Source organism: Petaurus breviceps, unplaced genomic scaffold (assembly GCF_028583685.1).
Source record: "Petaurus breviceps papuanus isolate PSGF00001 unplaced genomic scaffold, PetGlider_PUasm1.0 140, whole genome shotgun sequence".
NCBI classification, from domain to species: Eukaryota; Metazoa; Chordata; class Mammalia; order Diprotodontia; family Petauridae; genus Petaurus; species Petaurus breviceps.
Window position 1 is genome coordinate 2,901,054 of NW_027185698.1, and position 27,287 is coordinate 2,928,340.

General features: G+C 35.4%; 1 protein-coding gene across 1 annotated transcript in view; it reads right to left on the reverse strand.

The window, feature by feature from the left end:
- The window catches only part of NWD2 (NACHT and WD repeat domain containing 2), a 168,915-nt gene that overhangs the window by 65,585 nt on the left and 76,043 nt on the right, over positions 1–27,287 (reverse strand). The window contains exon 3 of the mRNA XM_069068652.1: positions 12,072–12,188. Coding sequence (XP_068924753.1) covers positions 12,072–12,188 — 117 coding nt within the window. The remainder of the gene's footprint in view (positions 1–12,071; positions 12,189–27,287) is intronic.

Consider the following 27,287-nt stretch of genomic DNA (forward strand, 5'->3'; position numbering starts at 1 on the left):
TCCTTCCTTCCCTCCCTCCTTCCCTCCCTCCCTCCCTTCCTTCCTTCCTTCTCTCTTTTTCTTAACATTTTCATATCTCAGTCTTAGATCTTACTCCTTCCTTGATGTTCCTGCCCCTAAAATAAATTACCAGGGCACATCGCTGGGGTCTGAGGCAGTATTCAAACACTTATCTTTCAAATCCAGCCAACCACCTACTGGGCCACCTAATGGTTACTCTTCTTTAACCTATGAAAGTAGTTAAATGTGGTGGAGAGAGACTGAAGAGAGGTTATTAAAATACTGCTATTCATTATCACAAGGAATCCTGGGGAAGTAGAATTTTATGTTAAATTTTCACTAATTTCTTTCATGTTTTGAGGAATGCATATTTTTAAAAGGAGGCATGATAAAGAATTCATTATGCATTAGCAGACAAGGCAGAACAAAAAAAAATCACTTTCTTTTACAGATGGACAATCTTTTGCCATATGGTACTACTCTGAAGCTCAACTTTATCTCAGATATGTCTAGGATTCTGGACTTGCACAGAGTAGGGGAGAAGTGGAGCAGAGCTGATGCCCTTAGCCTTATAGGCCTACTTACTCTGTTCTCATGTGCTGCTTCAAGCTACATAGTTAATCTATAGCAGTGGATGGATGGGGAATATCTGATTCTATTTTTTTGCAGAGAATATACAAGATGAAAGCAAAAGTTCTACTTTTCTCAATACCTGGCAAAATGTGTTGTTAGAGGCCTCCCTTGCTCAAATTTAAGATATAAATCTCATGGGCCCCATGTAAATTAAATCAAATTCAAAAGAAAAGAAACCAGATGATGGGAAATATCCATAAACATAGAAAAATAAACATGACAACACTTCATGTTAGGGAAGAACATTATTATAAAGCATTAAGTATCTTTAGCTCTAATAAACTGATTAGAGATAATAAAGGCAGTAACTAAAATAAAATGTAAATTAAAAACTATTAGAAAGCAAAGTATGAGGACATGCCTATTTTAAAGTCATCAATGTAGATCTTAGCAAAGGTTTGCACATTAGCATATTTTAACATACTCTATAATGTTGCCCTATTTAAAATAGATTGAATTTCAAGGAATAGAAATGTGAGTGGCTTTTAAAATTTTTACATTTTCCTTTCTTTCTTCTCTAACATTTCATGATTCAATCAACCATTTAATGGGCACAGTAAGCATTAAAATGTGCTTAGTACTATGTGCTTAGTACTGGGGGCACAAACTCAAAAATGAAAGTTGCTGGCCTCAAGAAGCTTACATTCTTTGGGAGAAGGTAACATGCACATGTCAATTATATACAAAATATATGAAAAAGAACCTTTTTTGGGGGGGAGAGGTTCTGACTGCTGAGGGGATCAGGAAAGGCTTCATATAGAAAATGGCTCTTAATCTGAGTTTTGGTTACTCTGACTATAGCTATGGTTCAGCATGGAAGTAAAGTTTTTAAGTACAAAGAACTGACCCTCCTAAGACAATTACTGTTTGTCAAAAAACTTTTGAGAATGCACTAACATGCAGAATGGCTGTAAGAATGAGGATTCTTACGTATTTCTGAGGAACTATTATAAAATTTTTCCAAGGAAACTGCATACAAGTTTCTTAGTTTAGCAGCTCAGTTTGTGATTTCAAAGGCTAACATTATGTCTATGACATACTTCTCGTACTCAAGTTAACTTGAATTCATGTCAATTGTGATTATTGATGATGCACAAATAAAATGAGCAAAGGGAAAATGGTTAGCACATTACAGTTTCTGAGATACTTTGACAGATGTAATTAGAATAAAGGTCAGAAATCATTGTCCTGTCCCAGAGAACATTTGAAAACTTTTTCTTATGAATAGTTTTGGAAAAGAGGTTGATTTTATCCCTTAAGAGAACTAGAAAGAAACATAAGAATGATGTTTTTAAAAAGAACATCAATCTTTATTGAGTTTTACAAATGTTTTCAGGGCAACATTCAACAGTAGAATTTATTTTGCAGCACAAAAAGTGCATTTTGTAAATTTTGGGTTCCAAGTATCTCTATAGAGTTTCTCTCTCTGTGTTTCTGTTATAGAGGATGGAGTGGGGTAGGATCCATCATGCTTCTACCATAATAAGTCTTACTCATGACCCTGAGTTAAACTCTGGTAGACTCTAAAACAGGTGCCACATATCTTATTTGTAGGGTCAATTTATTCCAGATAACAATTATAACAAAGGCAAGTAAAAATTACATTTAGTAAGACTTACAATGAGGGTTCCTCAAAGATATTTCAGAGTCAGTTTGAACAACACCTAAGTTTTAACTACATTTCAATATGCATACTTCTTCCAAAGCACAGGTGATAATCCTAATTCCGAGGACTTGGGGACAAATCTTTGCTCTGCTACTTACTTCCTGTGTGAACTGGGGAAAGTAATTTTACCTCACTAAGTTTCAGTTTCTACATCTATAAAGAGAAGGGATTGGACTAGGTAACCTAAGGTCCACACAATCACAGAGTCACTCAGAAGGAACCTCAAAGGCCATCTAGTTCAATAATTACCTTTTAGCACAAAATCCTATGCTCTTACTAAGATTCATTTAAATTTATCTCATTTGCTACATTTAAGTAAAATGTTCAGGTCTTGAGACTTTAATCATGATGTTCCTGAAGCCAATTAAGATACCATTTCTTCCCTGCTGTTTATTAATGAGGAACTCTCCTGGTTTTACATCTGGATTTGAGTTTTTGGTTAAATAATGGCCATTTTCATAGTAATTGCAATTTAGAGGCTTTTCCTAATAGTTACTCAGCCTGCTTTCTCAGAGGTGGGTAAAAATCTTCACTTTAATTTAAGGACAAGAGAATAATTTGATAAGTTTGAGAAAATGCATTTCCTTACATGACAAAGTACTTAGGTTATCTGAAATGTCATATTTAGGATATGATACTAGTTTCTACAGAAGAAATAAGTAATAACAAATAAAAGTATTAGAAATTATTGAGAAGTTATTAATAATAATAGAAAGGGATAGGCAGCATGTGTATGTATTTTATATATATATATAGTATCATAAATGCTGACAACATTTAATTAATTAAAGAGGAATTTTTTCTTTCGAAAGACCAGGTTTAAAACAATACCTTTTACACAGGGATGTAAATATGCATTATTTTTTTATAATTATGAAAAATCAACTCTATGCAAATTGATCGGTCAGATCCACACTGATGCTAAGGAATGAAAATGGTTCCATCTTCATTATAAAAATGAAGATGGGGAAATCTTGAGGAGAAATGAGTCCTTTAGGAACTGATTAGAATAGTCTTTAATATCTCAGATATGGGTCAGGGAGACCCAGGGAAGCCATGGATATATAGTCCTTTCTTGCTCCAGTTTTTCAGTTTCTATAGAAAACTCAATACTATAGTAGAAACCAATGCCTTGTGGTGTACTGATATTAGGTTGGACAGTCTTCTTAGACCTTTGCATTGAACATATGGAATGTGAAGCTATGGCACATCTTCAACAGTGTCCTCATCATTAAAAGAAAATGTAGAAATATCAAGGTGTTTTGCTATTCTTAATTGATGTCAAAGCCCTAGTTAGTTAAAGTCTTCCTGGACTTGTCAGAGTGCATTGCCAATGATGAACTTACAGAGGCATATGGAGACTTCAGGCTTGGTACAATAGATAGGAACTTTTCTGTGGGAGTCAATGTTTAGAGATGCAAGGAACAACAGTTAAGTATTGCTACACTATATTCATCAACTTTACAAACATATTACTAGGCATGAATACAGAGATGTAGAAGCACAGTATAGTGTAGTTGTAATCCAAGAACTGCATTTTAAATGTTCTTACTGTCTGTATGACCCTAGGAAATCTACTTAAGCTCGCTAGACCTGTTTCCTCATATGTAAAAATGAAAAGTTTGGACTAAATTCTGCTATCCTATAAGGAATCGTGATTGTTCAGAGAAAAACATTAATATTCTGTTTGTTACAGGATTACACGATCACTTATGAAAGCGTTGATAATGAACTGGACAATTTACCTCCGATTATGAAGTGAAATAGATGAGTAATAAATTTAACTTTATTTTATGTACTTGAACAGTATCTGAGAATGCAACAAAAAGGAACATAATACAATGATGGTCCTATGGCAAACGCTTCAATTCTATTTGGTCAGTGGAAAAAGCATTGAACTCAAAATCTAGAGTCTAGTTCTGATCTCTGCCTTCAATTAACTCTATTAGCTTTGGCACATCAAGTAATGATCTGAGGTCCCAGCTTTTTTATCTTCTAAAAAATTGTCAGGAAGGGAGAAGAGATGATTAGAATACTGACATCTAAGGTCCCTTTGGGTCCTAAAACCCTGATGCAAAGTGGTATAAATTTTCTCAAATGCTCTTCAGAGTATTTCATAAGCTACTGTAATTTGAAGAATTTGTTGCTAACACGAAAATATATGCTAATATATGAAAATATGCACTACAGATAGTCCATGATGATAAGATTCAGTTTTGAGATTATATACTAGGTTGAGCCAGGGAAATAATTTATTTAGAACACAAAGCTGAAGGCAAAATAAGAAGTGAGTCCTATAATAACATTGATAATGATGATCTAGTGGCCTTGAAACTAGAGTTCTTAACCTGGAGTATACATATCTTCAGGTACCTATATATAGATTCTAGGATAGTCCATAACCTTGGATGGGAAAAATTTATGTAATGGGAATTAATGTAATGTTATATGAAAAATACTTTGTCTCCTTTGTATTTTATTTATTTGACACATTTTAATTTCTTTTATTTATTTAAAAATATTACTCTGAGAAGAGGTTAATATCCTTCACCAGACTACTGGGAAACAAAAAAGATTAAAAACCACTTCTTTAAAAGACCTAGTCCAATCTATATCTGAACAGTAATTCTTGAAGAGCATCCCAACCCCTAAAATGGTTAAATAGCCTCCACTTTCCTTAGAGTATTCTTGTACAGTATGGCATGCTCTCCATTCTACTATGTTATAATCAAACGTCTTTTCATTGGATGTTGACCTGGAAGTGATTGTGAATACAAAGGGCATGAACTATGAAATCTTTCCCTCTTCCCTGGGAACTTTCAAGAGAGGAGTAAAAAGAAATGCTGTTATTGGTAACAGTTATATAAGTTCCTTCTCTCCCTGTATTTGTGATCACATAAGGCTGCTATTTTTGTCTCTTTAGTATTATTATTATTTCTTGCTTTCAGGTTAGTTGGTTGTCATGCTTTGGTTCTATAAGAGGACCAAAATGACCTCACTATGTTGGAGTCAAGGTATATTATGTCTGATTGTGGCTGATGAGTCCAATACAAGCTTGGAAGGCTCTACTACAGGTTGGTACTACCACAAATATTCCATGTAAACATATGGAGTGTAGATGTCTCTAAATTTATCCATCTCATGTTTCTTTTGAGCTACTGCAATTCTGCTTTGCTCAAAGAGCAAAGTGTCTTCTTTGATGCAGGCATGCCATCCTGGGCAGTCCTTTGCCAATGGCTACCAAGTCACACAATCAATTCCAAAGTTCTTCAGAGAGACCTTGAGAATGTCCTTATATCACTTCTTCTGACCTCCATGTGAATGCCTGTCTTGTGTGAGTTCTCCATAAAATAGTCTATAAGGCAAATATATGTTTGGCATTTGAACAATGTGACCAGCCCATCAGACTTGTGCTCTCTGCAGCAGAGTCTGAATGCTTGGCAGTTTAGCTCAAGAAGGGATCATAGTGTCCTGTATCTTATCAAGTCAGGTGATCTTCAGAATCTTCCTCAGATAATTCAAATTGACGTGATTCAGTTTCCTGACATGGTACTGGTATACTAATCAGGTTTCACAGGCATATGATAATGAGGTTAGCACAACAGCTCTGTAGATCTTCGGTTTGGTAGGCAGTCTAATACCTCTTTTCTCCCACACTTTCCTTCAGAGACTCCCAAATACTGAATTAGCTCTGGTAATGCATATGTAAACCTCATCATCTACGTGTATATCCCTAGAAAGTATACTGCCAAGGTAAGTGAACTTATCCACAGCATTCAATATTTCTCCATTTGCTTTAACCAACAGTTTCACGTATGGATGGTGTGGTGCTGGCTGCTGAAGAACCTCTGTTTTCTTAGTGTTAATCGTTAGGCCAAAATTAGCACAAGCAGCAGAGAATCGACCTATTTGTCATTACATCTCAGCCTCAGAGGCTGCATTGAGTGTACATGTTTTCATGATGGCATGCTTGATTGAGTTCTGGATGATGGAAGGTGCGTTCATGCTTTCCCACTCACCAGTGGGGTGAAGCAAGGCTGTGTGCTTGCTTCTATGCTTTTTTTTTTTTAGCATGATGTTTTCAGCAATGTTGTCAGACACCATCAACGGGGATGAAAACGGCATCAAGGTTAGCTACTGAACTGATGGTAAATTTTTTAACTAGAAAAGGCTACAAGCGAAGACTAAAATGGAAGAAAAGTTGGTGCATGATTTTTTTGTTGATTGTGCTTTTAGGTGAATGAGTATTGAAAACATCCTGAGATAAGCACAATACCTTGATGTACAATGTATACATTGAAGTATATAAATATACTGGTTTAAGTAAATGGTATGGATAGAAAGATGGCCAGGTGTAAGGCTGTATGCTGAAGAGCCAGTCAGTCAATAAATAGTTATTAAGCACTTACTATATGCCAGATATTGAACTAAGAACTGGGGATACAAATAAAGGTAAAAGACAGTCTCTGTAGGTTATTTCTTACAATTATATCAGTGATATAATTTGATGGGCACAAAAAATCTTATTACAAAATATTTCATCAGACTATCCTTGATATCTAAACTTCTACTATTGATTTTTCCTTTAGGTTTAAGAGTTTACCTTTCCAAGGATCCACCTATAAAATACAAATATTTTTGGGGGATATTTAATGAACTTTTCTTGGCTATTTTAAAAATACTCAATTTTATTTAATTTTCAGGATCACATTATCTCCTTCTTACCCCTATATACCTCCAATTAGAAAGCAAGGAAAACAAAATCTCTTACAAACATTCATAGTCAAGCAAAACAAATTCCTGCATTCCTCTCCCTCTGCTACCCTTCCCCCCACCATTTCTGCCTCAATCTGCACTCTGTGAATCATTCTAGCAGCTGAGACATTGTATATTGCAAGCAAGGGAGCAATTTATCCATCTGCTTTGCAATCCCACCAAGAAGTCAACTTGGTGGAGGGAATATTTAGTAGCAGACATGTTAAGTTTGAGTCCATTCTTGAGACCAAGGTAGTGGAAGAGGGTGTGCTCTCAGTTTGGTAGTGTTTTTTACTTTGGTTCTTGCTATATCTTCTCAGTAAATATCCCTTTGTAAAGTGATGTCTATTGATTAGCTGATATTGAGGGGAATACAAGATGGATTTTTATTATCATATTAGAAAAATCCTTCTTCAGTATCTCAGGGCTAACTCTAGAATCCTAAAGAGTAAAGTAGCTATTTTCACTCTGAATACCCTACTTACTAGTCTGAGTGTCGATTGGGAAAGAGACCCCAAAAGTGTTGCCACACATGTAAAATGAATACAAGGTATTTTTTGGAGGGAGGATTAGAGGGATCAGGAAAGGCATCATATATAAGGTCATACTTGAGCTAAGTTTTGAGGGAAAGCAGGATTTATAAGAGGTGAAGGTCAGGAGAGAGATAATTTCAGTCAGAGGAGACAGTCAGTATAAAGGTATAGGAAGATGGAGTGATATGCATGAGGAATAGCACATAGGTCAGTATGGTTATTCTATGACCAAAGGGCAAATCTATTGATTTTCAAAACCAGAGAAGGGAATATAGACTGCACACTATGTTCCAATGAGCTTGACTTAGATTCCTATTAAAATTCTTGTATATGTTATTAAAAGAATAGTTAGTATACATAGAACAGGACATATCTTTTTTTTTGACATGTTACAAGATTATTAGATCAATGTCATAGTACTGATATTGATGACTTAGTTTTCAACATTTTTTAGAGTCTTTCATGCTACCTTTGTGAATATGGACAATCTAATCTTATGGACAAGATGGACAACAGGTATGTTATAAATAATAACATCATCATCATCATCAACATCACAATACTACAGTTAGGCATATTTGGAACTAGTCAAATGGTCAAACCCAAAGGTTAGTCAACATATTGATGTTGAGGGATACCTCAAGTATGGAGTACTAGGGATTCACATTTGGTTGTGTGCAGCTTGGGTTTTTTCATTAGTGTCTTGATTAAAAGCATAGGCATTATGCTTATGAAATTGACAGATAACATAAAGCTACAAGGTATATGATACATGACTGTTTTAGTAGAGCCTGATAGGCTAGAATGTTGGTTGGTCTGAATCCATGAGGATGAAATTTAGTAGAAGCAAAAGTAAAATTGGGTTTAAAATATTAAAAAACCCCAACTTCATACAATATTGGGGACGGGGGTGATTTCTTTTATCTGAAAAAGATATAGAGGATTTAATGGGAGGTAAACTCATTATGAGTCAACATAATAATAAGGCAGGAAAAAAACTAAGACCATAGGTAGCATAAAAAATAAAATCCAGGACTAGGATGGTGATTGTCTCATTATTGTCTGCCCTTGTCTGACCATATACAGAGTATCACGTTAAGTTCTAGGTATCACATTTTAGGTAGATAACTGATAGGATACTGCCTAAAGGCAGGTAACTGGGATAATCATGAGAGTCAATCACACGATTTCTTGTTATTTAGTCTGGAGAAGAGAGATTCAGGGGAGCATGATAATTACTCACAAGAATTTGAAGGGCTGCAATAGCTAGTAAATGGTAGGTTCACGACTGGTTTTCTGACACTAAATCTAGTGATTTTTAGGTGGTATTTTCTAAATATGATTGTTTGACTATCATCAATCACTGCTGAGATTATATGACAATATGCTATATTTAATATATTATTAAACAATAAAAATGCCACACTAGATTTCATTTGGTATCAGTTTTCTTTCCAATTTCACCCAAAAAGCTACTGGAATGATTTGATTTAGCTGGATGTCATGCCAACCTATCAAAAATTTTATTTTCCTTTTAACTATTTTATAAACTGATACTACTCCTAATCTGTCATTTTCTATAACATTTTTCTTGTAATGTTAACAGGTGCTCCCTTTGTGTTATGTCTCTTCAGATGACAAGAGATAAATGCTGAAGTGGTTGAGCCTGTTTTAATGACATTTCAACTATGGCATTTCTTTTGTCTATTTCATATGATGTTTTAGAGTGTAGTTTGTTTAAACAGTTCAGGTTGGCACTCGTATAAGGACATACATATTCCTATTTTTTTATTCTGTTTGTTCATTTTTGCTTTGCTCTTTGTTCTTACCAACTGTGTATTTGATGACAGAGGCAACTGATTCTCAAATGCTATGTTATCAAGTACACTTAAACTAGTCTTTGTTTTTCTTAAAGGTTTTGCTTGTAGATATTTTCAAGTCATTGTCTTCTTGTATGTTTGTGACCTGAGATTCTCTGTCACCATAGCAACTTTTCATGGTCAGGTTCCTTTTTTGTTTGCTCATTTTTCTAGTCTACTTATTGATTTTAGACTTCATGTTAGTGTTGGACTCTGCTCACTTTTAGGTGGATGTCTAGGTTGAGTTTCCATTTTTTTAATGTTCTTCTGTTGCTTTTATAGCTTAGTCTGGGGGCCTATAAAAATTTGGTGCTTTAAAAGGAGTGTGATCCAGAGAGACACTTGTTCACTGCATTTTGTAAGTTACTTTTTTTGGAGGTCAATTGAAGTTAAGTGACTTGCCCAAGGTCACATGGCTAGTTTTTTTGTGTTAAGTGTCTGAGGCCAGATTTGAACTCAGGTCCTCCTGACTCCAGGGCTGATGCTCTATTCACTGCGCCACCTAGATGCCCCACATTTTGTAAGTTCTTAAGCCACGTTTGAGCTATATTGGCTTTTGTGTGGTTGCATTTTCACAAACTGCTGCTGGACTCTGTCACTGTTAGCCTACTGAAACATTCTTAAGGTTCAGCACTTCCCCTTGGGTTTGGTCTCCTATCCTGGCTTATTCCATTGCAGACTTATGTGCAAGGCTAAAGGTTAAAACTAAATCCTTACTCTTTCTTGGGCTTAGAGCCACATGGCTATGTTTCTGGAATTTGTCCTTTATTCCTTACACAAGTAGGGTCTCTGTTTCCTCATGACCACTCCTTTCTGCACTGGAATTGTGATCCAGGATTGGATAATGGGCAACAGACAGAGCTACCAGCTGGCACCTGTTTCTGCTCCCAGTGATAGCACAGGGGGCCTCTGGAATCTCCTTCTGCCTAGGTGTTTCCTGATGTGGTATTCAGTTTCCTTACTGTTTCTGGATGCTAGAATGCTCCCTTGCCAGTACCCCTGCCACTGTCACTTTCTGGCCAGTCCCTGCCCCAGTGTCCACAGAGCTATCTTCCTAAGATAGAAAATTCCAGCTCTGTGCTGGAAAATGATTTGTGATTTTTCTTGGCTTTATCAGAATTTTATCTCTTATGAATGAATTTGTTGATGAGCTAAAGCAAAGATGCTGCCTTCACTCATCCTTTGTGATTCTGCTCAACTAGCCTTTACTAAAAACTGTACCTTAGAGAACAGCACAATCATAAAATTTTTCATCCAAGTGGTTTTATTTTTGGCATTTTGCCATATTTTGTAAGAAATTCACTCTCAACTGATCAGATTATGCAATATTGCTTCTTCCTCTTTAACTCCCTGTCCACAATCAATCAGCAAGCATTTATTAAGCATGTAGTAGGTACTAGGTACTGTGCTAGGTGCCTGCAATACAAAGAAAAAGATGAAACAGTGCCTAGCATCAAAGCAGTAGGACACTATAGGACCATCAAAGATCAAACCATTTAACTGATATCTCATAAAGACCTATGGATATATTCACACATACTTACCTAAAACTTTTTTTGTATCTGTTGATATACTTATGTGAACATTATTTTGGTTATGAGTAGTATGATATTCTACTTCCTTCATATTTCTTATTAAGCAAATTCACTACACATGTTAGTTAGCCTATGAATAACCTGTATTATAAGGAAAAACTTACCTACAAAATGGCAAATGACATTTTCTCTTTGGAATCCAAAGAAAGTTGCCTTCTAAGAGTAATATAGCTATTATTATTATAATGATTTTAAGACATTGGTCTACTAAAAAGTTCTCTCTTCATGCCAGTGCATTTCATAGAAAGAAAAATACATACCATTTGAGGATCAATGTGAACCAAAAATATTCTGCTCCAAAATGACTGTTTCTATCATATAATGAACATTCAACTGAAAGTCATTGTAGAAACAACTGAACTTTTCCAGAGAATACCTGTCTCTATTCACAGAAGGAGTAATTTAGTAATTTACTTTGGAATTGTTTCAGCTACTGAGAGCAAGAAAACACATTGTTCAGTGGCAAATAGTGTGATGATGATAACTGAAGACTTTTTGGTGGAAGAATGGCCTTGTCTGATGGTAAAGTCGTAATGCAATCAGTATGGATCTGAGACTGAAATTCTTATCGATCAGAAGGTATGTGAAAACTTTTAACAAATATTAGTTATCCACTTAGTAGTCTTTCTAAAATTTTCATGTTAAGGACCACTGCTCAGATGTTGCTGAATGTCAAAAGACCAAGAGGGAAGGCTTTGAGTGTATCATGTAGGTGTCTATGGGGGATTTATTGGAAGACATGGACAAGAACTGCAGAGAATAAGAAGGTATGGATGGATAGTGATCTGCACTGATGGAGGGAATACCTGTATGAATGAGGATCAAAGATCTCTAGAGACAGTGAAGTGTAATTTACAGTATTACATATGGAAACCTGAAGGATATCCCCCACTTCACACACTGAAGAAAATAAGACATTTCAGAAATAAAAGCAGTTGCTTTTACCTAGAAATACCTTCAAGTATTGCAAATATCAGAAATGAACACATTCATGTACTTTAAAAATATAAAGCATTATTTTTATACCCACAACAAAACATGGACCTGCAGATGTTTTCAAGCAATCTTCTAAAAGCTTCATACGAGTCTTTTGGAGTTCAGGACTGTCCCATTCATCTTCATCTAGGCCCCAGTATAAATCTATGACCTGAAAATAAATATGTCAAATTGTGTTAATTTATGCTTTGGTTTTATTCTTTTCTTACAAGAACAAGTGAAATAAAGTTTTTAGCTTTTCTGTGTATTTTTCCTTCTAGTTTTGTCCTTGGAAGAAAAGATGTTTTTAAAAGATTCATTTAAGATATGTATTTTTATGTGATAAAGAATCAGATATGAACACCGTAATTTTTTGTCCATTTGCTCTTGATCATACTATTGAAATAAGCACAGAGGAAAATGAATGTTAAATATAGGAGGACTTACAGCTCAAGTTTTCATTATTTTAAAATGGTAATAAGATTTCAAGAAAATGTTTGAAAGCAGTGAGAATAAGGTTGTCACATCATTTAAAACAATTAAGTGAGTAAGTATAGGGTCATTGTATACTTTAACTTTAAAGAGTAGAATTTTCATAATTATGGGTATTTTATCAAAGGAACTCAAATATATACCTCTTTTATTTAATAAAAAAAACTAGTCATCATGTTTTTTATATCAATGGGATGATTTCCTCATGTCTCCTATACCTGTAAGCAGCTTGGCTTTCATCAATGTAAATTTCAAGTAGAAAACAATGAAAGGTACATATTATCATTTCCATTTGTAAAATGAGGATAATGGGACTTGCCACATACCTACTTCAAAGAGAATGGGGGGAATTTAGTGAGTCCCAAGAGTTTTATGAATGTGATGGTTGAAAAGTGCTACATGAAACAGTATGAACTTAATCCTCTCCAGTACCTATATAAGGTAAATTTTCAACTACATTTTCCTACTGTAATGAGATTTTTCTTCTCTATTTTGTTGTTTAGATACTGTAAGCAATCTGGGAGAGCAAGGGATAGTTTACCTGTCAGATCTATGGAGAGGGGAAGACTTCATGATGAAATAAGAGTTAGAGAGCATCATAAAATGCAAAATGGATAAATTTTATTACATTAAATTGAAAAGCTTCTGTACAAATAAAGCCAATGTTACCAAGATTAAGAGGGAATTGGAAAATTGGGAAAAAATTTTGCAAACAGTGTCTCTAATAAAGGCCTTATTTCTAAAATATACAAAGAATTGCATCGAATCTATAAGGATGCAAGCCACTCCCCATTTGATAAACGGTCAAAGGATATGAACAGGCAGTTCTCAGAAGATGAAATTAAAGACATCTATAAGCATATGAAAAAAATATTCGAAATCACCATTGATTAGAGAAATGCAAATCAAAAGAACTCTAAGGTACCACAACTCATGGCCAGATTGGCTAAGATGACAATACAGGAAAATGATAAATGCTGGAGAGGAGGTGGAAAAATTGGAGCACTAATGCATTGTTGGTGGAGTTGTGAACTGATCCAGCTATTCTGGAGGGCAATCTGGAACTATGCCCAAAGGGCTATAAATAAGTGCATACCCTTTGACCCAGCAATACCACTTCTAGTGTTATATCCCAAAGACATAAGAGAAGTGGGAGGAGGACCCGTATGTACAAAGATATTTATAGCAGCTCTTTTTGTGGTGGCAAAGAATTGGAAATCAAAGGAATGCCCATCACTTGGGGAATGGCTGAAGAAGTTGTAGTATATGCATGTAATGGAATACTCCTCCGCTATAAGAAATGAGGAGCAGATAGACTTCATAATAACCTAGAGAGACTTATATAAACTGATGCTGAGTGAGAAGAGCAGAACCAGGAGAAATATGTACACAATCACAGACGCAACACATGTGTGACTAATAACTTCAAAAAACTGGCCTCCTCTCAGCAATGTTAAGTTATAAGACAATTCCAAAAGACTCATGATCAAAAGAGATACCCACATCCAGAAAAAGAGATGCGGAGTTTGAATGCAGATTGAAACCAACTACTTGCTGTGTTTCTTTTCTTGTTTTGTTTTGTTTCCTCTTTCCCACTGATCATTCGACCAGTTATAATCCTTCTTTACAACCTGACTAATGATTAATGTGACGATATTTATACATCCTATATTCGAGTGCATGCCGCCATGATGGGGGGGGAGGAGAGGGAGGAGGAGAAAATTTGAAACTCAAAGGATTGTGGAACTGAATGTTGTAAACCAAAAGTAAACAAACAAATCAATTTAATATATTATTGCTTACATGGTATGGAATGAAATGAGGAACAAATATTTTATATATCTCCCTTTGGTGATCAGGTTTATATGCTACCCATCCATTGGACATGGCTCTTCTTGCTCTATGGTTCTTGATATCAGTATATTAGATTTCTTTTTCCTCGAATCTCTCTGGCCACTCTGAGCTACATTTCCTACATTGCAATATGGTTGTATATTTCTATACTCTAGTAGATTTTAAGATCTTTGAGGGTAAAGTACCTGTCACTTTTTGATCTTTCTATCCCCAAGGTCTAACATAAGGTCAGTGAATCAGCTGATAAGCATTTACTAAGTTCCTATGATGCACCAGGCACCATGCTATGTGACAGGGGTACGAAGAAAGCCAAAAGACAGTTCCTCTTCTCAACAGGTTCAAAGTGTAATGGGGAGACAACATGCAAACAATTATGTGCATGTAAGATATATACAGGATAAAGTGGAGATAATCAACAGAGAAATGAAAGAGAATGGGTGGTGTACAGGTTTGTGATTTCATCAGTGAAAGGGACTCCCTGGATGGAAATTTGTTCTCCTAATGCAGACCAATGACTATTGCATGCCTTGAATTAGAGAATGACCTGAAGCACTGCGAGGTTAAGTGACTTGCTCAGAGTGAGTATGTATCACATGTCACCTACCATACATCACACTGTATCATACATCACGTTGTATCATCAGTTAGTTGGCAGCTAGGTAGCACAATGGATAGAATACTGGACCTGGAGTTAAAAAGATCTGAGTTCAAATCAGACCTTAGACACTTACTAGACATGCGACAATGGGCTAAGTAAGACACTCTTTGTCTGCCTGGGATTCCCCATCTATAAGATGAGAATAATAATAGTGCCTACCTCCCAGGGTTGTTGTGAGGAGAAAATGAAACAATATTTGTAAAGCACTCTGAAAACATTAAAGTGCAATATAAATGCTAGATAGTTATTATGTATCAGAGGCAGTGGTTGGATCCAGGTTTTCTCATTCCAAAGTCAGTTTTCTATGCATCATATCATATTGACTTCCTTCCATGAACAGAGCAGGTGGGCAATAATTATTTTGCTGAATCAAATTTTTCTCATCTATATTTGTGTAGAAAAATAGTTTCAGATGAAGCAGATTGGTTACTCTTGTGGGTTTCCTTGAGTACTTTAAGTAAGGTTTTTTTAAAAAAATAAAAAGATCCTAGTGCCTTTGAAAAGTGACAATTTTATAATGAAGTTCTAGGCTCTCTTAACATTTAATATTTTATGGCACAGTACTGAAGAAAAGAACCTTAAGAGAAAAAGTGCTAAAGTTACTAAAAGAAGGAAGAAATAAGATCAATTGCTCTTTGAGAATATTTCTTAGCATCATCTTAATTTTCTTATATCTTTATTCTCTTCAATGATTTATCAATATTTGTTAATATCAATAAATATATTTATCAATTAATAACTGAGTGCCAAATATTATACTGGGCTCTGTGAGGATACAAAAATAGTATATTACATGGATCATGCCCTCAATTGAGCATGCAATCTCACTGAGTTGCAGCTATAAATTATGTCAAAAGTCTGGTAGGGAATTAAAGATCATCTAATTCAATTCTCTCATTTTGTAGATGAGAAAACTGAGGTCAAAGAGCAGAGGCTTGCCAAAGACACACATCAAATTGTTGTCAGAGCAAGTACTGGAACCCAGATCTCCATACTTCAATTTCAGTATTTCAGCTCTAATATTGCGGTTCCTCTAATTAGATGTGGTTGTTCCATCCTTTGAAAATCCCATGTCTCTATACTTCTCTTACAACGTTTATTACAAACTGCCTATTATAGCTATTTGTTTGCATTTTATCTTCCCCTATATATCATAATCTCTTTGAGGTTTTAAAAAAGTTATCCTTGTATTCTTACTAAAAAAAAATTCTATAATGATTTGAATACATGCAGCAAGATAGTAAATTTACTAAATTTTAATCTGGAGTATACAGAATATCTAGTGTTATATGTGGTGTCTACAAACTTCTTCTGAAATATTTCTTGGACCTCACCCTTTCTGAAGATTTAGTAACCATAACCAGAGTCCATGCACTCATGTTTTTAATAGTGAATCAGACTTTTAAAGTATTTCCATTTTCCCTAGTTCATGTCCCACTTTCCACTGGTCTCTGTATGTATAAAATGAGAAAATATTAAGGTAAAAAAATGGAACTGAGATTTTCAAATAGCAGATAAGTATATGATGTATAAACTATTTAATGAAAGTTGATATATGGTAAAATGTCTGCATGATCAACACTTGGCAAAATGTGTTTTCAGTCTAAATTGCTTACTAAGACAAGATTTATTTAGTACTTAAAAAAATTAAGTTTAGCTTTTAGCTTAATGGCTGTCCAGTGTAAGAGCTAGAATCAAATTTGCCACTTATTCAAATCCTAAGTTGTTGACACTGTGTTTTATGTACCCATACTTATTCTATCATTAAGTATAAAAGCCCATAAAAAGTAATTTGATTTGTATCCTTTTTACTTAAAGGCACTTGACTTGTATGAAAAAGAACTATAGTCTTTGGGCAACAGATACATCATGGTCATCATGTTGCTGAACTAATCTGAAAAAGCTAAAACCATTAATTTATGTACCAAGATTTGAAAACAGGAATGTAAACATTCATTATGTGCAAAATAATTAATTTAGTTAAAAAGAATAATTATCCTATACAATCATTTCCTTTAAAAGTAATTTCAGTGAATTAAAACTTAAATATTTTCCCAACTAAATTTCTCTCCTTCCTCTTTTCTTTCCTTTCTTTCCCCTTTATCAATTGTTCTGTCTCTTAAAATACTTCCAAAAATTACTGATTTTTTTTACACTGAAGACATATTCAAGTTGATTTTGTCTTACAAAATAGTCATAATGAGTATCTGTATACTTATTCTAAAAATTCTCCCATTGCTCAAAATACATGGAATTCAGAGAGATGATGAAATGATAGTTTACATTTCACAGAATCCCAACAATTACAGCATCTCAAATTCCAGTTATTCAGCCATGACATTTAAATCTACAATGAAGGGAAACTTCCTACCTCCAAAGACAGTCCATTCCACCTTTGAATAGTGGGTTTTGGAAACCCACTTTCTAAATATTTTTCAGAACCAGAATTTGAAAACTGCTGTTCTACATTTTCACTGTAGTGGTGGTTGTAGGTGGGCCTTTGGAACCACAGAAGTTAAACATCATCTTAGAAGAAGCAACTCTGAAAGTATTTCTTTGATGCAAAATGATTTGACCTGTTAAGGACCAGTATGCAAACTTCTCCAGTTTCTCCAATGCCTATATAAAATACCTATATTCTCTTATGCTTATATAAAGACCAGTGGTAGCACAAGAGATTCCCATTCTCTAGAAAACACAGGAGACAAGGAATGTCTCTTTTAAAAGAGAGCTCAAAAAGGGGGCAGCTAGGTGGCATAGTGAATAGAGCACCAGCCCTGGAGTCAGGAGGACCTGAGTTCAAATCTGGCCTTAGACACTCAACACAAAAAACTAGCCATGTGATCTTGGGCAAGTCACTTATCCCCAATTGCCCTACCTTCCCCCCTCCAGAAAGGGAAAAGAGAGAGACAGAGAGAGAGAGAGAGAGAGAGAGAGACAGAGGGAGAGACAGAGACAGACAGACAGACAGAGAAAGAGAGAGAGTGCTCAGGATCTAAGACCTTGCCATTCCCTTCCCCTTATAATGGGAGGAAAGAAAAACCTAGCTACTAGATATTTGAAGGTCTAGGTCAATTGAGAAGGCAGTTCTCAATTACATGGAAAATAAAAAGTGCCACTAGTCTTGGGGAAATGTTTCAGCTAACCTATGGAACAGCCAGGCCAAGATAACCAGTTAGGTATCTGGGCTCCCTAAATATAGCTACCGGGGCTAATTCCTGGTTAAGTATAGTTGCTATCTCTTTAGATGTCATTAAGAAAAATAGAAAGTAGGGGAGATCTTGACTTTCAGGGGAATTATTGATATGTAGCATGTAGTGTTCATTGCCAAATTCCAGTGATATGCCTGCTTTAACACATTCAGAATCATAGACAGCTACTATTTGCTATTGCAGTTTTTGAGCTATCCAGGGGGAAAAGTGCAGAACTTTATGTAGTCAAAGTTCATGTTTATGTTCTTCACCTTGCTCATCCATCTTAATCACAAAACTTTACTCTGAATGATATTTCTATCTCCAAAATTCAAATCTAACCTCAAAGGATGAATTTCATGAAACCATGATTTGATGCATGAAATATTTATACCACTTACCTTCAAATTGGCTCTCAGATACACAAAAGACCTCATTCACCTTGTTGATTCTCTAGTATGCTCTTTACCATAGTTGATACAAAACTTCTCTTTGAGTCTCAGGCTTCCAACTCAATATCTTACCTCGCACTCTCAGCAGAGTTTACTTCTTTACTAAGAAGATGGAGGTCATCTGATGTCATGTCTTTCAAGTTCCTTTCCCTACTCCTCTAAACTGCTTATATCCATTGCATATCCTGTTATTCCCCTCAAGATCCAAGTAACCCTTTTAATTATCAAGGCCAACTTATAACTGTGATCCATACTCCTCTCTTGCTACTGGCTTTTTCTCATCATCTCATATACATTTTCAGTTCTTCCCTCTCTTAAAATAAGATAAAACAATCACCTTCTTCTGACCTTGCTCCCTCTCAAACTATCATCCATTTTCTCTCCTCTTCACTTTCAAACTTCTAGGTGGCATGTTATGTAATCTTTGCCTCTCCTTCCTCAGTCCAAATACCAATCATTATATCTACATGCCTTCAGTAATACAGGGTAATTGAAGGGGAAAGGATGTTCATGGGTCCTTTAATACCTCATGAAAATTTGTTAAAATTATTTCTTTCTGATAGCAGTTGTAATTGTATTTGGCAGTGAGTTAAGCTGATAATATAGGATATTCTCACTAGACAAAGTTTTTGGCTTACCTAGCCCATGCACACAATTTTGAAATCATCCATTCATGACCCAATGCTCTTCATTAATTTAATCTTTTTAATTTAGACTAAATAACACTGTCGTCATTTAGATCAGTGACTGCCACATTTGTTTTAAGAAGTTCTATGGACATGTTATCCCATGTCTTCTACACACTATAGTGTTCTGTGCAATAGCAGATTCCTAAGACAAAGAGCACATATATTCACAAATGACTCCCACCTCACCTATACTTATCTTTCCCATCTCTTACCTGCTCTAATGCCTTTTTATTCAGTATCTTGGCATTTGATTATGCCTTAATACTTCAGGGTTCTGTGATTTTTGTCTCTCACTACCAATACAAATGCAACCCCTTGTTGGTGGGTGACATATTTAGCAGATGGTCTTTAAGAGCTGTGGTGCCCACAAAATTTGCCAGCATGTGGCCAACCTGGTGATGAATCTCTCCAAATTAAGTGGTATTTATCCTTATATAATGCACATAAAACTCCTTGCCTATAAATTAGGCCTTCCTAGTGGTAGGATCTTCTAGAGTTCATCTTTTGCTGACGTAGCCTTTAAAAACACAAAGCCACCTCTAAATCATGATGAAACATTTGAACAGGACTTCAGTGTTTGACTATACACTTGATAACATCTTGTCATATATTGGTTTCCAATAGTTTTATATTTATCAATTAATTTATTTGCTCATTCATTCATCAAAAAAATTATTAAGCTGTTGCAAAGCAAGGTTAAGTTCCTAGGGGAAATACAAAGATAGATGAAACACAGTTCCTGCCCTTATTTGTCTAAGTCTTGTTTCTATAGGCTATTTGAGGGTAGTAACAATTTTATATTTGCATATTCCTTAAGAAGGCCCAGCACAAGTAGGTGCTCAAATATATGAGAAATGAACATTGAAAAGTTTTTTCTCCCCTGGAAGCTACATATTCTCGGTTGTTTAAGCATTTAGGTTTCCTTTTATATGGTCTATTCTCTATGCAATTTATGTGCTAAAGACTATAGTATTAAGTGTAATTTGTATAATCATTTTAAAGAGAGATCTGTTTTTATACTAATTTCTTGGTTTAAGGTCCTATCTGACAGAGATTTTACTACATAGCACCCAAAACACAGATATAAAATGTCTAAGGGTCAGCTTAAAATATTTTGTTTCATAATTCAAGCCTACCCATTCTAATTTTGCTTCTAGCTAATACTAATCAATATTTCCAATAAAGTCTGCAGAAGCTTTACTGTGGTTCAAGGACAAAACTATCCTGACTAACATATTGCAAGAGAACGGTAAATCAGAGATGTGATTAATACACTTAGATGTATTTCTCCACATATGGTAATTGAGTCCCGTAGGAGAATCCAAAGCTTTGAAAAATCTGTCAGGTCTGATATTTTCCAACAACCGAGGCCTTGTTATCTGTAAAACCATATTTTTTTCTTGAAGTCCATAATATTGAACATATAATGAATTTAATTCAGGTTTATGATTTATGGTGATTCATGAACAGCTGTCTTGATGACCCAGTATTGTGACATTTTGCATACCAATTTTGGACATTTTATAGTATTATTTATTGATCACATTATAAATTGTCATGAGCGATCCCTAAGATAAGCTGTCTACCTGAGTGTAAACAAATAAAAGGATGAAGAATTTCTCCTGCAAACAGTGGTGCCTGTTCTTCCTCCACACTCTGTTTCTTTGTTCCATATTTATTCAATTTTTGATGAAGTAAGCATGAGTCTGAGGTAGCACTGAAAAAATGAGATCTACTCTGTAAATCAGGGAGAAAAATTTTGACCTAACAATTCTGTTTGTTGCAAGAGTGATTTACTTTATAAACGGAAGGTAATATTTTGTGAGCCTTCAAACAGCCCAATGTTTACAAGCAAATATTTTTCTATTAAAGGGCCTTCAAAATGAATAGTGTATACAAATGCTAATGTATGCATGAGTTTTACACTGGCATTCATAAATCATCTTTGGTGGATCCTGATTTTGGCCTTTTCTTATACAAATAACTAAAACTTCTTGGATAGTTTAGTGCACCACCCCCTATGTGGGGGGTGGGATGTGGTTTGGGAATGTTCAACCCTGGGCCCCTAACACATCCTTTGATCTCCAGTACTTCTAGTCCCAAACACTGCAAGTGGACTTCTTTGGTAAGATTGTTCTCTATTTGGTTGAGCTGAGCTTTTATCTTATGCTCAAGTCTAAGAGCCCATTTACTCTTATTTATTCTATCATCTACTCTAACCTGTGTATCATCTGTTTCATAGATTGCTCATATAAGTAATTTTGCTTGTTTTCCATGGTTGTCTTTTGTATACCAAGTGTTTAGAGGAAGCTAAGCTTGCCAAGAGTTAGTAACCTTTCCTTTGGAGGGACCAGGGAAAGTGGCTTTCATCCTGAACTCTTAAAAGAACATCATACTCCTACCCTGCTTATATGTGATGTGTATTAGGTAGATTTCTCTTGTCAATACCCCTCTTGGAAATCACATGTACGAGGGGGTTACCAACCACAGCCTGCATCCTCGACCTATTCTCCACCAACATGGAAACTGTAATCTCCTTTTGAGATGTGAAGTGGGACATACCAGATCTCATATCTATCTAAACAATTCCTTCAATACAGGCTGTACAAGGTCCGTCCCTGTGGCTCTGGTTAAACTCATATTAGGAATCTGGATGAAAAAGAAAGGGCATTCCATAAAAGGAACAAAAATGAAAGTGGAATATGGTGAATGTGGGTCTAGGTCAGAAGGTATTGTATTATAAGTGGTCTTCAATTTTAGGTGTCAGACATTTTTGGAGATAGCAAAGCAATTATTTTATATGGCTTTTATTGAAGTTGCTCTCTCCAGGGGTAGCTAGGTGGTGCAGTGAACGCAACACTGGGTTTGGAATCAGGAAGACATCTTCGTGAGTTCAAATCTGGCCTCAGACACTTACCAGTTGTGTGGCCCTGAGCAAGTCACTTAAACTTGTTTGCCTCAGTTCCTGATGTGTAAAATGAGTTAGAGAAGGAAATGGCAAAATACTCTAGGATCTTTGCCAAGAAAAACTCAAATGGGATCACAAAGAGTGGGACATGACTGAAATGACTGAACAACAAGAAGCTCTCTCTCCAGAGTTATCAATGACCTCTTACTTGCCCCACACATTGCAAATGCAAGCAATATGTTATCAAGTATACATGTAAAATCATGCAGAACATATTTCCATATTAGCCATGTTGCAAAAAGCCTGAAAAGTAAAGAAAATTAAAAATTATACTTCAATTTGCACTCACAGCTCTCTCTCTGAAGGGGATAGCATTTTTCATCATGATTCCTTCAGAACTCTCTTGTATCATTGCATTGTTGAGAATAGCTAAATCTTTCACAGTCAGTTCATCATTATAACATTGCTGTTATGGTATACAATATTCTCCTGGTTCTGCTCACTTTACTATGCATCAGTTCAGATAAGTGTTCCCAGATTTTTCTGAAACCATCATTCTCATCATTTGTTATAGCAAAATAGTATTCCACCACAATCACATATCACAGTTTGTTCAGCCATTTCCCATTTGATGGGCATCCCCTCACATCCAATTCTTTGCCACAAAAAAAAGAACTGCTATAGATTTTTTTCTACATATAGGTCCTTTTCCTTTTTCTTTGATATCTCTGGGATACAGATCTAGCAATGATATTATTGGATTCAAGGGTATTCACAGTTTTATATTCCTTTGGCATAGTTCTGAATGGTTGGACTAGCTCACAACTCTACCAGCAGTGAATTAGTATCTCCATTTTTCCATTTTGCCACCAGTATTTGTCATTTTTTATTTCTATCAAGTTAGCTAATCTGATAGGTGTGAAGCCATATCTCAGAGGTGTTTTAATGTACATTTTTTCTAATCAAAAGTGATTTGGAGTATTGTAGCAGCAAGTACCCCAAGCATCCTCAGGGTTTGCTGCCAACACAGGTCCTTAGATCTGCTTTGTTAAAGGAAAGCAACTCAAAATGGGTTAACAAGCTTACTTTAATCAGTCAAATACGTATGGTTTACCTAGTTCAGGGGAAAAAGGCCAGCACCCCAAACTTCAAAGTATACAGACAGAATTATCAAGACAGAAACAGATCAAGTAGACAGATTTCCAAACTGTCCAACCATTACATCCATACCAAACAACATCTGGGTTTCAAAGCCGGGGGGCTCTGGACAATGGCTTCCCAGAATTTCATCTGATCAAATTACAGAACACTTCTCAAAGTGAGCCCCAAAACAAAGCCTCACATCAGGGCTTATATAGCCTTCTCCTGGCTCAGAGAATGTAACAACCTCATTGACCCACTGGCCAATCAAGAAGTGTCTACTGAAAAACAAGCCTCCCACCTCGGGCTCCAGGTGCACTTTAGCCTAGGGGCAGGGAAGATATTCCAAATTTGCATTCCCATTACAAATATTTTTTTTCAAATGACTATAGATAGCTTTGATTTTTTTCTTCTGTGAACTGCCTGTTCATATCCTGTGGCCATTTATCAATTGGGGAATGGCTCTTACTTTTATAAATATGACCCAGTTCCCTATATATTTGAGAAATGAGGCTTCCAATAGAAAAACATTTGCTGGATTCCCCCTCAGGTCCCCCCTGCCTCAGTTTCCTGCTTTTTTTTCTAATTCTGGATGCATTGGTTTTGTATAAAACCTTTTAAATTTCATGTAATCAAAGTTATCCATTTTATTTCCCATTATTCTCTCTATCTCTTTTTTGGTCATAAAATATTCCCTTATCCATAATTCTGACAGGTAAAATATTTCATGCTCCCCTAATTTGCTTATATCATCCTTTTGCTTTTTATTTTTCTGGAGGGTGGAAGGCAGGGCGATTGGGGTTAAGTGCCTTGCCCAAGGTCACATGCCTAGTAAGTGTTAAATGTCTGAGGCCAAATTTGAACTCAGGTCCTCCTGACTCCAGGGCCGGTACTCTATTCACTGCACCACCTAGCCACTCCTATATCATCCTTTATGTAAATCATTTGCCTATTTTGACTTTATCTTTTCCTAGCAGTTTTTTCCACTCATGAGTTCTTGCCCCCCAAAGCTTAGATCTTTGGGCTTATCAAAAACCAGATTACTATGATCATTTTTTACTATGTATTATTTGCATAATTGAGTCCACTGATATGCCACTGTACTTCTTAGTCCATATCAGATTGTTTTCATGATTACTGCTCTGTAATGTAATTTGAAATCTGGTACTGCTAGGCTGCTTTCCTTCTAATTTTTTTCATTGATTCCCTTGATATTTTTGATCTTTTGTTCTTACACATGAAATCTGGTATTAGCTTTTCTAGATCTACAAAATAATTATTTGATAGTTTGATTGGTATGGCACTGAATAAGTAAATTAACTTAGGTAGAATTGTCATTTTTATTATATTGGCTCAGCCTACTCATGAATTATTGATACTTTTCCAGTTGTTTAGATTTGTCTTTATTTGTGTAAAAAGTGTTTTGTAAGAGTGTTCATACAGATCCTGGGTTTGTCTTGGCAGGTAGACTCCTGAGCATTTTATATTGTTTGCAGTTATTTTAAATGGTGTTTCTTTTTCTATCTCTTCTTCTGGGTTTTGTTTGTAAGATAGAGAATTATTGATTATTTATGTGGGTTTATTTTATATTCTGCAACTTTGCTGAAGTTATTATTTCAACTGTTTTTTTTAGTTGATTCTCCAGATGGCTATAAGTATAAATCTGCAAAGAGTGATAGTTTTATTTCTCTGTCGCCTATTCTAATTCCTTCAATTTTTCTTCTCTTATTGCTATAGCTAGCATTTCTAGTAAATATTGAATAATATCATTGATAATAAATATCCTTGCTTCATGCTTGATCTTACTGGGAAGGCTTCTAATTTATCCCCATTACAGATAATGCTTACTTTTGATTTTAGATAGATATGACTTATTTTTTATAAAAGCTCCATTTATTCCTGTGCTTGCTAGTGGTTTTCTTAGGAATCAGTGTTATATTTTGTTAAAAGCTTTTTTTTCTGCATCTATTGAGATAATCATATGATTTTTGTTGTTTTTGCTATTGATATGGTCAATTATTCTGACAATTCTCCTAATATGGAACCAGTCCTGACTTTCTGGTATAAATTCTACCTAGTCATAGTGTGTGATTTGTGTGATATATTGCCACAATCTCCTTGTTAATATTTTATTTAAAATGTTTGCACTACTATTCATTAGGGAAATTAGCCTATGATTCTCAGATCTATTTATGTAATCCTAACGTCTTTCTTAACCTTCAGTCTCCTACCTCCAACAGCCTATTAGACATCATAAATTGAATTCCACATAGACAACTTAAACTCAATGTATCTACAACTCAACTCATTCTTTCCCCAAATCTTCTTCTCTTCTAAACTTCCCTATGTGAAGGTGGTATCTTAATATCAAGAAAACCATAATTTTTTTCTAGTTGCCTGAATCACATCTAGGTATCATTTTGGATTCTTTCTCTCCCTCAACACCCATATCTAATCTGTTGCCAAGGCTTGTCCATCTGACCTTTGGAACATCTCTTACATATAGTTTCTTTTCTTAATCTTGGTCTAGGTCTTTACCAATTCACATCTAGATTATTCGTTGGTTGGTTTTGCTTTCACAAGTCTCTTCCCATTTAAGTCCATCCTCTAGTCAACTGCTATAATGACCTTCCTAAAGTTTATATTTGAACATGTCATTCTCTTTGTTTGGCTTTTAAAACCCTTCACAACCTTTTCCCTTGCTACCTTTCCCCCTCCCTATATCCAAAGGCAGGGAGGGGGTAAAGTAGGTAGCAAGTGGCCTGGGCTTAGAGTCACAAACACCTGAGTTCAAACTTGATCTCAGACATTGGCTGTGTAATTCTGGGAAAGTCACTTAAACTCCATCTGCCTCACATTCCTCAACTATAAAACGGGGACAATAATAGTACAAGCCTTTCAGAATTGTTGTAAGGATCAAATGAGATAATATTTGTAAAGTATTTTTATCCTTAGTACCTCCATTTTTAGTGACACTGGTCTTCTTGCTGTTCCTCACACAAAACACTCCATTTCCTTATTCCGTGGTTTTTCACTGACTGTCAACCATTCCTGGAATGCTCTACATCCTTCCTCCTCTGCCTTCCTCAAATTTCTGTTGAAACCCTACCTTCTAAAGAGCCCACTCCTGGTCCAACTCAATGTTAGTGCCTTCCTTCTGAGAGGACTTCCAATATACCCTATGTATACCTTTTATATGCATAGCTGTTGACATGCTGTCTCTACCATTAGAATGTGAATTTTGAAGGCAGGAACTATTTCTGCCTTTCTTTGCCTAGTACAAAGTAAGGGTTTAATAAATGCTTGGTGATGACTAGACCAAATTATTGCTTTTGTTTGATTGCACAAACAAAGGCAATTTGTGGAAGTGACTGAATGAGTGGATTAAGATGGTGAGAAGTGAAGTACAGTCCTATTATTAAGCAAAATAAAATGAGCACAATGACACTATACATTGCTTCTGATATACAAAATGAAAAAATGGAACCTATTTGTGTTTTAAGGAATTCATTTTTTTCTTATAAAATTTTCTTTTCAGGATCTGTTTTTTTAAATAAAAAATTTTATTTCCCCCCAGTTATATATAAAGATAATTTTGACATTTATTTAAAAAAATTTTGAGTTCCAAATTTTCTCTCTCTCTTCTTCACTTCCTTTCTCCCTGAGACAGTATGCAATTTACTCATGCAAAATATATTACCATATTAGTCATGCTGTGAAAAAAGACATAGACCTAAGGAGAAAAAATAATGGAAAAAACATAGAAAGTGAAAAATAGTATGTTTCAATCTGCATTTTAGACTCCATCAGTTCTTTCTCTGGAGGTGGATAGCATTTTTCATTATAAGTCCTTTGGAATTGTCTTGAATCATTGTATTGCTGAGAAC